We start from the raw sequence: 14,351 nt of genomic DNA on the forward strand, positions 1-14,351 counted from the left end.
CGGCTCCCCCCGGCGCGGTGGCCATGGGGCCGCGGGCGCTGCCCGCGCTGCTCTGCGCCCTGGCGCTCCTGGGCTGCCCGCGCCCGCCGCCCGCCGCCGCGGCCCGCCTCGGTGAGTCGCCGCCCCCGCCCGGTGCGGGGCAGCTGCCGGGGGACGGGAGGGGACGGGACGGGAGGGGAGGGGGGCACCCAGCCCTGCCGGGCCTGAGCGCTCCCGTCCCTGGTGGGGTCCCCTGCGAAGCGGTGGCCGGGCGGCCCGGGCGGGCGCCGAGCGAGGAGCGCGGCCGTCCGGCGAGCTGCGGGCGGCGGCACCGCCGCCTGCCTTGGCAGCGGGGCCGGAGCCGTGCGCCTTGGCAGAGGAAAATAAACAAAATATGCATTAGCGGACAGCATCCTTGGCCGGCACGTAGCCAGGTCAAGGGTCTCCTGCTTTGAAGTTTTAATTGGAGCTTAGGATCGAGTTTTCTTCGGCGTTGTGAAACCCTGCTCTGGGTTTGTTCTCGCAGCACCAGCAAGAGAACAGCCTAAAACATAAAGTTAGCCTGGGTAAAGCAACGTCAGACAGATACTTTTGGAGAACTATTTTTTTGAATAAAGGAAATGTCATAGATCTGAAATACATAGATCTGAGACAGACGCAATGCCACAGGTAAGGTTATGGACGGTGAACAATGGTTTACAGTTGTCCCATGGCCAAGGAGGCAGCCGGGCAATAGCAAGTTATGATGGAAAGAAGGGACCAGGCTGGCGAGACGTGCTGGTGGACTTCCTTAAAAAACTGGCATTGCCTTTCGTTAACAACTTCAGAAGACAGAGTGCCAGCTGAATTTGTAGGTAGCGCAAAGTTTCGAAGATCTGCTAACACAAAATAGTTCAGAATATCTGCCCCAAGTAGATGACCTTCATGGTTATTCAATTAGAAGCAGCACTAATAGCAACATCAGTACTGTAACTGGCGAGACCACAGATCTGTCTAGCCCAGAGCTTGTCTGACAATGCAGATGTTGAGGGAAGGAAGGTAAGAGAAGACATGCATGCCTGTAACCTCCCAGTTTCTGGTAGAGGTACAACAGTACAAAGGGCAAGATTATGCCTTTAGAGATTAGCAACGTTTTCTTCTGTGAAATTCAGTTTAACATTTCTTTCAATCACATAGTGATCATAGTGCTGCTGTACAAATAACTTAGCCCCATGGCATGCCTGCTGGGAAGACTCAGTTCAAGCTCTACATACAGAAAAGGGCTGATTAGAGGAACAGCTAAGGGAAATTTCAGAGCGTGGCATACTTTGACTACTAAATAAAGGCTGAAAGGAGACAGAGCTAGTGTTTGTAATTATGCTGGGAGGGAAGTATCAGAGAGGGCAAATAATTTTGGCTAAACAACTGGCACAAGGACAAGTGAGAATGAAGAGATCACAACCATGTTCGTATTGGAAGTCTAAGGAAAATGTCCTTATAAAAAAAAAAAGGAGGGGGGTGAAAGACAAACTATACATGTTAATGCTAGAAAAAAGATTGTACTGTTGGGTGCTATTCTTCCAGTTTATGGAAACATTCAAACTTGTTTTCCTGCTTTTTGCAATTATAGTCTTCATTAAAGAGCACCCCGAATTACACTATTTGCTGCTTCCTTAGGAAATAATGATTGAAATAGTTACTGTATTACATCACTAGGAAAAGAAAAATTCAAAACAAGTTACTTTACGCACAGCAGAACTAATAAAGCCTGGCCATCTGAACATCTTCTGTTTTCCTTGTGCTCGCTCCCACTGTAATAATAATCATTTCCCCACTGTGCCGGATAACCGTCCCAGTTTCCACCACAATGTACTTCATTCCCATCACCCATGCACTGCTGTATCCCCAGGTCTGCTCTGCCCTTGCACCTGCGGCTTCTCCCCTGCTTTTCCCTTGGTCCTTCAATATCCACAGTTATCATATTACTGACCTGTGCTGGTCCTGCGGGCAGGGGAAAAAGCAGTAGCTTGGCAGTGGGTTGGCGCTAGGTGCTTGCAGATTAACTGACCAGGTCCTGCCGAGGTGGCTGGCTGAGGTCTGAACCTGCCCGGACTTCCCTCCGTTGGGACACTGATAGCCGGATAGAGAGGTGTTATCATTGCTTGAAGCCAGCACCTGTGGTGAAAGAGATTGAGAAAGGAAAGCAAAAAGGAGCAGACATCTGGTTGCAAGAAAACCATACTTGAGGAAAATGTGTTCAAATTGTTACTACATCACTCATGTAATACAATAATGAATTCTGTATAAATGGAGATGTGGGCTAAAGAAGATTTTTTTAAAGACAATACAGTGTTTATTTTTACAAAAGCAAGTAATTGTCATCTGTCCTACAAGACTGTGTCTTACCTTGTTTATAAACGTGTCTGGCATGCACTTCACATTCTGCCTGTGAGTACCTAATTTATGAGCCACTGAGTAATTTAGATTCTAGATGCTTATCACTGCGGATTATACAAAGGCAAGATAAGAGAAACCAACTTTTTGTTATAAGCCAGTGATATGGGTGCAGCTGTCATCAGTAATGCCCAGAAATCAGTATTAATTGTCCAGCAGCACATAGGGAACATACGTAATTGGCTTGAGTAGGAGCCTATTCTTTAGTTTTCCACCTCACAAAGATAGCCCTTGGGACATGGAACATTGCCGGTTTGTGACATCCTGTCCAGATTTATGGGTCTACAGAAATACTCTGAAATTTTCTTCTGGACCTCAAGAGTGCTTTTTAAGATTGGTTGAAGCCGTTACATTTTTTGCTCTCTAATTCTCCTTTCACAGAACAGTCTGCGCAGTAGCGCCTTGCATATGAAAGTATACATAAAAGGAAATTCCAAAATAGATCTGTGTAAAAAAAAAAGCAGTGTCTTTCAGGGTAAGCAGAATATGCATATGCTGATCATGAGGCCAACAATATGTGGTACTTGATGGAAAACAGCACAGTACAGATTGTTAAAATCAAACAATCCCAAACTTACTGAGCTTTCTACATCATTTCTCTATGTCCTTGTTGGAGAATCAGTGCAAAGACCACAGGCAGTAAAAGAAAACTTCAGAGAATTTCAGTATTGTACTGATTCTACGTAATTTTTGCCTTTCAAAGTCCTTATTGGAAGCAAAGAAAAGACTGTATGTATATTGTTCAGTGTCCTGACTATACACCACGAGGATAAAACCTCAATGCTTTATCCCACTCCTTCTTTGTTCTTAGTTTCTTACTCCTGTTCTTTCATACCTATTTATATTTTACAAGTACTTTGATATAGCTGTTAACTCTGTCATATCAGCAGTGAGAATACTATTAGTCATAAAAATAGTAATGCACCAGGTTTGACCTCTTCCAAAAGGAATCGGATGACAGCCTAGCAAAAATAGGATGACTGTTTGAACATTCATGATCATTATGGAAACTTTAGCTCTGTTTTCCGAACAGATTATTTGTATTATTAAAAATTACTTAAGCTGTAGTGAAATATGTTTTAGACAAATCATATCTACAGCTTTAAAACAGTTAGAAAGGAACATCTGACAGATTCTGGTATAGCTGTAGCTATGTAAGAGTAGTTTTAAAATCTTTTATGTAGAGCTACTGTATTGGCTGTCTTGTACTATCCCAGCTTATAGGTGATGCCTGTTTCCCATTACTGACCTTTATGTTTATTGTCAAGGTTCATTAAGATCCTTTGAAATAATATGACATCATTTCATCCTCTTCTCTTCTGTGAATAAATCTCTAATCATCGGCTTTTTCAAATAAACACTGACACAAAAGGAATCCAGAGCCTCATGGCAGTAACTATCTTCCTTTCTGTGTCAGAAAGCATGAAGTGCACTATTGTTTTTTCTAATAATACACAGATGCTGTGTCATACAAACATACAAGCAGCTTTGCAAAGGAAAAGAACTGATATGTGGCTATTAATCTTTTAAATTAAAATTAAATTGAATTTCATCAAGAAAGTTTAAATTCCCACTCTCTATAGTATCAAGTGGCAAAGAAATAGCAAGTTTGAGGTCTCATTGCATTTTTCCATAGAGCTGGCTTTCAAGTAGTACCTCGTCATCTAAGTTCAAGGTAGAGACATGGACTGAGCACAGGACACAACATGGAGGTGGTGTTAACGGCATCAAGGTTGAGTTCAACTCTGAACTTAGAAAGTCTTTCCTTAAACAAAGAACACATAGTTTTCACCAAGTTAAAGTACTATTCCAGAGAATTTTCACTAAACTAAAATTATTTATGAAATGTTTTTGTCCTCAATTATTGTAATAGGATTCTACTTTTAGAAAAGTTTGATAATGGAGTAATGCAGACTCTTAATCCTTTCATCTAAGAAAGGAGTAAATTAGCTGCAAGAATTCAGGATATAATTAAAATTATTAGCAGTGTTCAAGTAACTATAAGCAATAGCTAAGACAAAGGTCAGTAGCTGATAAAAGGTAACTGGCCCAATCATCATTTTTTTCCTTTAGCATATTTTCATACTGTTCTAAGTTAGGAGTCACTGACAAGAAATGGGTCAGGTTACCACCAAGGGCTTCCACATTAAGGGACTTAACCTGAATCATTAAGGGTCAGTAGCTCGGACTGGTTTGCTCACCAGTCCTCAAAAAGTGAGGCACTGAAGCACTGCTAGCTCAGGTGAGGCAGTGCAGGCAAAGCCCTTCAAAGTTCAGGGATACTGGGATGAGAGAGGTGCTTGCTGGAAGCACCTCAGTTACCACATCATGCAGAGGTCATCTTGGCAATACAGTTCCTGACTCCAGACACAGGTTTACCCTCCCTCTCATCAAGTCCATTTATATCTTTGTTCCCCAAAAACACGCCTTCCTCACATGAAACCGTGTCACCTCTTCCTTTGGTTTCCACACTGTTCTTCAGTGGTGGAGAAACCATGAAGGACATGTAGACCTTCAGGGACTAGGATCATCATTGTCTTCTGTTTCAGAAATTTTCTGGTTTAGAAATGTCAGTGGAAGAAGTATATATTCACAGCATTCAGAGACTTGCATTCATAAAACTCGTATGTGCTGGAGATACTGTTCAAGACTTTTTGTCACTCTTACTGATGTCTTTACCATGGAGACAAGCCTCTGGGCATGAGAAATTAGGGTTTTTTCATTCAAGTATAATTACAATCCTCCCAAAAGAGATGAATACAAATGGTGTCAGTTGTGACAGATTTCTATGGCGATGATCATTAAGTGCTGGAAGTCGCCTAACTATTGGATGTCAGCCACAGGCTGAAGTTAGAGGTGTTAAATATAACTTGTGCTGCACCTGAACTGCTGAACTAGGAGCTGACTCCGTGAGCCATCCAACTGCTTGGACTAAACTTTTAAAGTAAGGTTAAAGATTAAGGATCTATAGTTTTGCCTTTCATTAGTGTTCTCTTTTAGACGGCAGAATAGACCCTCGTATAAATTGGTTTAGTGCCCTTCTGTGCAAACACTGAACCTCACGTACTTCTGTGCATTTGTGTTTCAGCAAAATTACTAAAGTGTTCCTACTGCAGTCTATGCAACAAGCTCCCAGGCTGAAATTCTCATCCAGCATCTTTTTTCTGGCCTGCAGAGGTTGCAATCTAGTCACTTTGCATATGAAAACCATTATCTCAAACACTTCCCCTTTTTTGTCCCCTCTGCCCCCAGAATGCTGCTGTGAAACACCATGATACAGCATAGCAGCTTTAAAAAAATCCCCAAATTTCCCTACCACTCCTCTGATCTTCCCCTACATTCAAGTCTGAATTTCACCAAAATTCAAGCTAGGCAGGGCCCTTCTCGCACAGCCTGCGCACAAAGGGAGGTAACTGCAGCCACTCCTCTCTTTGCCATCTGCCTCCTTCAGATGCTTTTGTTCTCATCTGCATAAAAAAATGGTTTGAATTACTGTAGAACAAATAATTGCTTCTAACGAGTAGCATCGTAGACAGGTGAATCACGCCTGTGTACTTTCAGCTCACTGATTTTTTATTTTAGTTGCCTAGGATTCAACAAAAGATCAGTTGCACAGCTAAGTAGATGAATAATTACTGAAGTAGTAGTAACTCTCTCACTTCTGTCTGCCCAGAATATGTTTCAGTTATTCTATGCCTAACTAGATTAAGCTGAAGCTGAAAACGACAGTTTTCCAAAATAAGTCTCCATACAAACAACTTTTCTGAAACAACATCTAAAGTAGCTCTTTTGTTTTTTGGGGTTTTTTTACATAAGTAAACTCATACCACACATTCAACACTTTGTAACACTGAATTCCTAACTCGTTACAGCTACATTCAAAAAGCAGAGATACCTTGTCCTGACATTTTTCTTCTCAGTCACAGCCACCGAACCATGCTACAGAAGACCCTGCTGTAGAGGCAACACTAGTGGCAGGTTTCTGAAGTGCCCTGAGGGCACACTGGACACATGCTGTCCTCGATGATGCACACTGTGGGGTAGGACAAGCAGAACTGGGGAAGTGTTTCTGCAATCTGTGGCTACCTGTCTGATACACGTAAAAGGTTGATCCACGTCTGCCTTGAAAACTGCACGCAGACTGTCTGCACAGGGGCCATCAGGTTGAGTAAGATGTCTCCAGAGCACACAGAAATATTTCAGTAACTTAATGTTTTAATTGCACTTCTAAATTTTTGTTATTTTGGTGATGAGTACTTCTCATGGGAATTTTGGGTATGAATACCAGTATTTATCCCAGCACCTCATTTCTTACAAACTGCATGCAAGGTCTGGCAAAGACAGTTCAAGGGTGGCAAATTTACTGTTGTATTTGTGTTAAAGCAGCCCAATGAGAACATAGATGAGATTGGGTCCTTAAGCACAGATAGAGTCCCTACCATAAAAAGCTTCCAAGCTAAGAGATGGGAGACAAAGGAGGATGTCTTACCCAAACTTGTAACAGGAGCTAAAGTAAAAAGGGCTGGACTAACATCTGTGGGCAGTCTGCACTTTGAATCAGGAATTAACCTTATTATTTTGTGTTGCTAATATGACCTTAGCTTTCCTTTTTGAAAGATGTTTTCGCTTCCCCATGTAACTATTTGCTTATTAATGTTCATACTTTCTTATTTTTCAGCCTCCCCATATAACGGCACCATACCACAGGGTAGAAGTTTTGTACTTTCTTTTGTAAGTCACCAGGATGACCCTATACCTGCTGAAGGTGATACTGAAGATGACTTGGAAGTTGGATCCGGAGCCACCAATCAGACTGGATCGTTCCTACGTGAACAACGAACAGTGTCAGTGCAAACAGCAAGATACCTCACCAGTCCGTGGCTGACGCGTTTTGTTCCTTCAGTTTACACCTTAGTGCTTGTGCTGAGTCTCCCTCTGAACATTACAGCAATACTCGTGTTTCTGAAGAAAATGAAAATTGAAAAGCCAGCTGTAGTATACATGCTGAATTTGGCCCTTGCAGATGTCCTGTTTGTAAGCGTTCTTCCTTTTAAGATTGCTTATCACTTTTCTGGAAACAACTGGCTTTTTGGACCTCAAATGTGCCGTTTCATCACTGCTGCCTTCTACTGTAACATGTACTGTTCAGTAATGCTTATGACGAGCATAAGCTTCGATCGCTTCTTAGCAGTGGTGTATCCCATGCAGTCTCTTGGGTGGCGTACATTAACACGTGCCTCACTGATTTGTTTCATCATATGGCTTGTAGCAATAGCTGGGGTTATACCTTTTCTCATCAGAGAGCAAACGATGGAAATACCCAAGTTAAATATAACCACTTGCCACGATGTGCTAAGAGAATCTGAACTTCATGGCTATTACCTCCACTTCTTCTCCATCTTCTCTTCTGTGTTTTTTGTGGTGCCATTTATAATTTCTACTGTCTGTTACGTGTGTATCATTCGATGTCTTAGTTCTTCTACCATTGTTGCAAAGCAAAATAAGAAGACACGTGCATTGCTCTTGTGTGTGGCTGTTTTTTCTGTTTTTGTTATTTGCTTTGGACCAACAAATGTCCTCCTATTAATTCATTATATCCATTTTACTTATGACAACAGCTTAGAGTACCTCTACTTTGCCTATCTACTCTGTGTTTGTATCAGCAGCGTTAGCTGTTGCATTGACCCCTTTATTTACTACTATGCTTCTTCTCAGTATCAGAGACAACTTTTCAGTCTCTTCAATTGTCAAAAGACTTACGATCCTAATAGTAGTAACAGCAGTGGCCAGTCAATGTCTACCACTAGTAGAAGGGCTACGTGCTCTACTAATGTGAATAACAGTGTCTACAGGAAGTTACTAGCAATGCATTGAGATAACGTGTCTTACACAAGCTTAATTTTTAGACAATTTCAGACAAAAAAAAGGCTGTATTATATCCAAGAAATGCAAAACCTTAAAACCAAGTTGTTGTACAAGACATAGTTCTGTGGATTCATTATAGTAATGCACAATTCAAATTACAACTCCGTGTGTATATATATATAGTATATGTAAATACGTTAATGTAGAGGGGAAAAGTAATTTCTTAATAATAGTTGTTGAGTGTTTTTCAAATAAACTCCCTTTTTTCAGACAAATCCTTTGCATGGTTAGTTCAGTTTTTGGTTTTTTTATGAAATCCCATTTTAGGATTTTGAACTGTATCAGGTTGATTAAATTCTTACTTATGGAACTACTCCATCTATCCAGTACTTCCTGAAGAAAGTGAAAATATCTTTCCAGGCTTTTTTTTTCCCTACTTGTAATTTTTCTGGAATTGTCTGTAAACTTCATTTTCTTAGCATTATTTTGCATCTTGGACACTGAAACTGTTATTTTACACTTTTGTATATTCCACTTCAAAACAGCCTCTACAGTTTTAGGAATGTGAGCAACTGAAAACCAGCTATTGATTGGTCCAGTGTGTCAGGGGAAATAATTCTCAGCAGGTAGAACTAGCTTTTCTTTTGGTGTTCCTACCATTAGTGTACGCTAGGTGTCTTGGTTAGGAATGTGGTATTTTTCACAATTACTGTCACAAAAAAATGTGAAATTTTATTCACAATAAATCAATGTTAAATGGCGCTCCAGAAAATATACTGAAAAAGCCGTATTCGTCATCTTGTTACACAGTTTGCAAATGTGTGCTTTCATGCACGTGATTAATCATCATGCACGTGTTTAGGACTTGGAAATATCCTTTATTCCTGCCAAGTCTGGATGTTTTTTATATGTTACATTGCATCCACATCTGCTAAAATTGCTGTGGTGTAGAGCACAATAGCTAACTTCATTCTGTGTAGCGTTCTTTCACTACAAGGGATGCTAAAGCCAAATAACAGGAATTCAGTTTAAGAAACGAGCGTGTAGGCAATAGGACTGTCCATGAAAATGGAAATCAAATTAAGTAGGAGTTTGGTTAATGTAGGATTTGCCATAGGAATCTGCCAAGAAGTACAGCAATGGATAAAAGCTGTCTTCAGTCCAGCACAAGTGATAAGAAACCTAATCTTTCTGCATACAGTGTGACAGTGAGAAGCTTCTTTCTAACCATGAACTTCTGCCAGTTTGTGTCTGTTCCTTAACAGACTTAAGCATAATGAAGTACTGCATTACCAGGATCTCTCTAGATTCTTGTTCTCAAGTATTTCCCACTTTCTAAGTACATGAGCGCTAAAAATGTATGTATATGTAGCTTGTAAGGCTAAAACCCCGCAAAGGTTTATGAAACATTCAGTTACATTCTTGTTTTGTTTAATATCATACTAGGGGTGGTTTTGGTTTTCAGCAAAATCCAAATGCATCTTAAAACTATGATCATCCGCTTCTTGCTGGCAGAAAAAATTACCTCTGTGCCTCCCAAGCTGGGGGACTGCTTTTTAGATCTATTACATAGTTGGGATTTGTTTCAATGTTGTGATATTTTGCTTCACAACAGTGGTTTATTTTTAGGTAGCCCAAAGAGACCATCCAGTCTGCTTTGCAAGGGGCAGTATTACATGCTAGGAGGGAAGGAAACGTACGTGGAAAACAGCTCGGCAATCATAGCGATTATTTACTTTGTCTTGCTCTGTGGTTGGGTGGTTTCCCTTGTAACCCTCTGTGTGCTTGAGAACATTTGCAAATGAGCAACTTCTTCCTACCTTGTAGGGTGAAAAAATGAGAGGCGTGAACGCAACTGTTTATCCTCATGGCTAAGAGCATCAACAAAGATCCTGAATAAGAACGACTAGAAAAGATTTTATGTAAACTAGTAAACTAGTATCCCAGCCCTGTCATGCACACTGCTGAAGTTGGGTTTGCTGACGATTCCAGCTTGCATGCAAATGAAAAAAAAAAAAAAAGAAAGAAAAAGAGAAACAGGAAAGGCAGTTACAGCACAGAACCCTTAAATAAAAAGGACTCACAAACCTCAATAGACTTCCCGACTTCTTGGTAACTAGCTAGAGTGCTAATGTTGCCTTCGGAAAGTATTTTTATGTTGCCTAAGCACGTTTGAAAACACATCACTTGACAGGCTGGAGGAGTGGGCCCATGCAAACTTAATGAAGTTCAACAAGGCCAAGTGCAAGGTCCCGCACCTGGGTCAGGGCAGACCCTGGTATCAATACAGGCTGGGGATGAAGGGATTGAGAGAAGCCCGGCCGAGAAGGACTTGGGGGTACTGGTGGATGAAAAGCTGGACATGAGCCGGCAATGTGCACTCGCAGCCCAGAAAGTGAACCATATCCTGGGCTGCATCAAAAGAAGTGTGGCCAGCAGGCTGAGGGAGGTGATTCTGCCGCTCTAACCTGCTCTAGTAAGACCCCACCTGGAGTACTGCATCCAGCTCTGGAGTCCTCAGCACAGAAGAGACATGGACCTGTTGTTGGAGTGGGTCCAGAGGAGGGCCACAAAAATGATTAGAGGGATGGAACATCTCTCCTATGAGGACAGGCTGAGAGAGTTGGGGTTGTTCAGCCTGGAGAAGAGAAGGCTCCAGGGAGACATTATTGTGGCCTTTCAATACTTAAAGGGGGCTTATAAGAACGACAGAGGGAGACTTTTACCAGGGCCTGCAGTGATATGACAAGGGGTAATGACTTTGAACTGAAAGAGGGTAGGTTTAGATCAGATATAAGGAAGAACTTTTTTACGATGAGGGTAGTGAGACACTGGAACAAGTTGCCCAGAGAGGTGGTACATGCCCCATGTTACGACCCAGACCAGACAGACCAGAGGGTCGTAGAGCTTCTGGGATCCCCCCGGGCTAAATTAAGGTCAAACGACACCAAACGATCACTTTGAACGCTTTATTCGAACAATCCAAACCGTGGAAGGCATAACGGTGGGCAGCGTGGGTTGCAGCAAAACGTTCTCAAGAAGAGAGAAGACAAACTGTGGAAGGCGTAATGGTAGGCAGCGTGGGTTGCAGCAAAACGTTCCCAAGAAGAGAGAAAAGAGAGGAATAAGGAAAAAAAAGAAAGAGGGGGAAAAGAAAAGAGATAGTCACCACCCTTGGATCCCGCGATGTCGGCGACGAGCGTGGTAATCCTCCGATGATGGGCGCACGCGCGACGTGGCTCTTTGCAGTTGTGTCTTTTATAGTCTACATCTCCGTCCACAGTCACGCCTCTTGAAGACTTATGTGGGTTCATTCCAGACAGTTCTCAACATATATAGTAGTGTTCCAGAGGGTTCTTTATCTACTGAGTATGTGCGATTTATTGGGGTGGTGGTCTTGGAGACTTGCCAAGGAGCTACAAGCCCCCGCCTCAGATAAGCTTTGTGTGGCCTCTGGCCATATGCGGTTACCAGGCTGGTTCTGCCAGAACACGGGACTGCACACCCTCCGGCACACCCCCTGTGCCCATGCCTTGCTAAAGGCCCTCTTTGTTACGCAGACCGCACCTTGGTTGCTACAATGTTTGAGACATTGACAGACATTAACTCTTCCAGTCCCTCACACCCCATCCCCGGAAGTGTTCAAGGCCAGGCTGGACGGGGCTTTGAGCAACCTGATCTAGTGAAAAATGTCCCTGCTCATCGCAGGGGGGTTGGACTAGATGACCTTTAAAGGTCCCTTGAACCCAAACCACACAATGATACATGCACAGGCATCCTACTCATATTGATGCCCTGCAAGTGCTCCTAGCAAGCTTCTTGCTAGCCTGCAAATGCATATTTCTGCTACACACGGACAGGTGATTAACAAGTCAATTGCCACACAGCATAGTACTTTCTAAAACATACAGCAAATATCACCTTTTCATAGCAAATGAAGTATTAACAGTTATTCCTTCTTTTAAGCTCCCACAGCTAGTGTCACACCTCTGCTTTCTGTCTGTATTTTGTTGAGGCTGCAGCCTGATCAGATTGCAAAAATAAGTGTTACGTGACTGGAGGAGTCTCATACCAAGGCAATGGCAGCTCAGCTCCTACTGAATTTGGCATTTCTGTGCAACCGGTTAGCTGGAACATGCTACAGTTCTCAGTGTCTGCTTTTGCTGCTGTATTTGATGACAAGAAGAAGGGCAGGACCTGCTCAAGCAGCAGCAGTTTATGGAGCCAACCTCAGGCACAAACAGCATTTGCAAAACAGATTATAACCGCTGAGCATGGCCATGCAGCAAAGCACAATGTGGTAGCCTTTTGAGGAAACTGAACCAGAAAAGTACTGCAATTTTGACTGACATGCTTAAGCTAACAGGAAAAGCTAACCATCTCTTCATGCTTGATGCACCCTTGCACTGCTAGCTGGGAAAGAAAATGAACAGCTGGTTTCAGGGGGAAGGGGAAGGAATGAAAATCTGACCAAAAGAAATGAAACCCATCGATGTTACATGCTGTTTCACCCATACCTTCTCCTCCTTGTTCTTTCTTTTTTTTCATAATGTTGGGGTTAAGCTGCATCATTTTCGGTATGAAGCAAGCTAACAAACTTGTGCCAAATAACACTTGGTGATGAGGAGGTGTTAGGCACTAAACATGCATAAGAAAGCTTGCTAATGTTCCAGATATGCCAGCTTCATGTTGTGGCAATATTGGCAGGGGCAAGGTTTGTTATCAGCATGGTTTCTGTGGGCAAAACACCTCATATAGTGGCTGTCATTGGTATAACTTATTTCACAGGGGAAGGTTTGCTTAATTTAGCATGGCAAGGATTTTGCAGGGATTGGTGCATTCACGCTAGGAGCATTTTATCAGTTAATGCCAAGCATACATCTGCCTTACAACTTGCTCCCTGCAGCCTGACTGCAGACAAAGTACGGTCTGCTGGCTGTTAGCTCTGTTCCCCTATTTAGTTGGATCCTAGCCAGAAATGTGAGCATGGCTGCAAAGTGTGTTTACACTGTTTTGCATCAGGCAAACTGGATCAGTCCACTGGATCTCTCCCTACTTGAGATGGGATCCAGAAATGGAAAGAGTACTAGCTGGCTAGTAGATTACTAGCTATGGCTTCGCACCGGAGCTCTCCAAGAGCTGGGGAAGGAAAGAGAAGGGCCTGGTGTGCCGGGTGCAATATTTAAGTAAATTCCTGCATAAAGCCTTTTTTTTTTATCATTTTCATCTTTTTTGATCTGATCACAGCTTGATCTTGCAAGATGCTGAGCAAATTAAAAAATGAATGAGACCTCTCACATGTTTAAAATTAATGACCCACGTAAGTGCTTTTTCACAGCATTTTGCATTTTGCAAGTGCTATAGAAATGGTTTAGTGATAGCTAATACAGCTGGAGAAGATGAGCAAATAACATGCTATAATCCAAGTCAACACTAGAGAGCATTAAAATAACTAGGTATGGCTGTCGTAATTTGGCTTGTTGGAGAGGAGACCATTAGGAATCAGATCTGAACATCACGCTGAACTGCGAAATACTGATTAGCCCTCTAAACAAACGTGGATTTGGAAAGGTGAAAAAGTATTGGAATTGTGTTGGAAAAGTGGGTGACTTTATTTTAAACAGAACCTGTAAAAAGGTTCACCAGAGGTTTGGGGAATAATTTTTCTTATCTTTGTGCTACCAGCCTTACAATAGTGGTGCCTGTAGCACAACAAGCCTCTCTCCTCAAAAGCAAGACCTGACATTTAAAGCATGGCACTGAGCTCAAATGCATTGCACACAGCAACATAACTCCATCAGGGTCAGAGCTGATAAAGTAAACCTACAATGAAAATCTGGCTTGGTGTTCCCTCACCAAAATAAAAATGAATGACATCATTGAGTCAAATTCATCTTCATTCCGTAGTAAGCCTGGGAAAGTCACTGTCCTTGCATTTGTTTAATCAGTTTTGGGTTTTGTGTTAGGAATTTGGGGTCTTTGGGGGTTTTTGTGCCTCACTGTTACATACAAGAGGCAGCAATCCTCAGGAAGTTCTGTGTGAAAAAAACATGTGTTTTTTCATCCTTGTGGAC

The 14,351-nt window shown here is 42.3% G+C and overlaps 1 protein-coding gene across 1 annotated transcript; it reads left to right on the plus strand.

The window, feature by feature from the left end:
- Window positions 1-23: 23 nt before the first annotated feature.
- On the plus strand, window positions 24-8,543 carry F2R (coagulation factor II thrombin receptor). Its single transcript, XM_050913606.1, has 2 exons — window positions 24-111; window positions 7,091-8,543. Exons 1-2 carry the CDS (start codon window positions 24-26, stop codon window positions 8,284-8,286), a joined length of 1,284 nt encoding a protein of 427 aa, XP_050769563.1. The 3' UTR covers window positions 8,287-8,543.
- Window positions 8,544-14,351: the final 5,808 nt, after the last annotated feature.

This window comes from Gymnogyps californianus, chromosome Z (assembly GCF_018139145.2).
Source record: "Gymnogyps californianus isolate 813 chromosome Z, ASM1813914v2, whole genome shotgun sequence".
Taxonomy (NCBI): domain Eukaryota; kingdom Metazoa; phylum Chordata; class Aves; order Accipitriformes; family Cathartidae; genus Gymnogyps; species Gymnogyps californianus.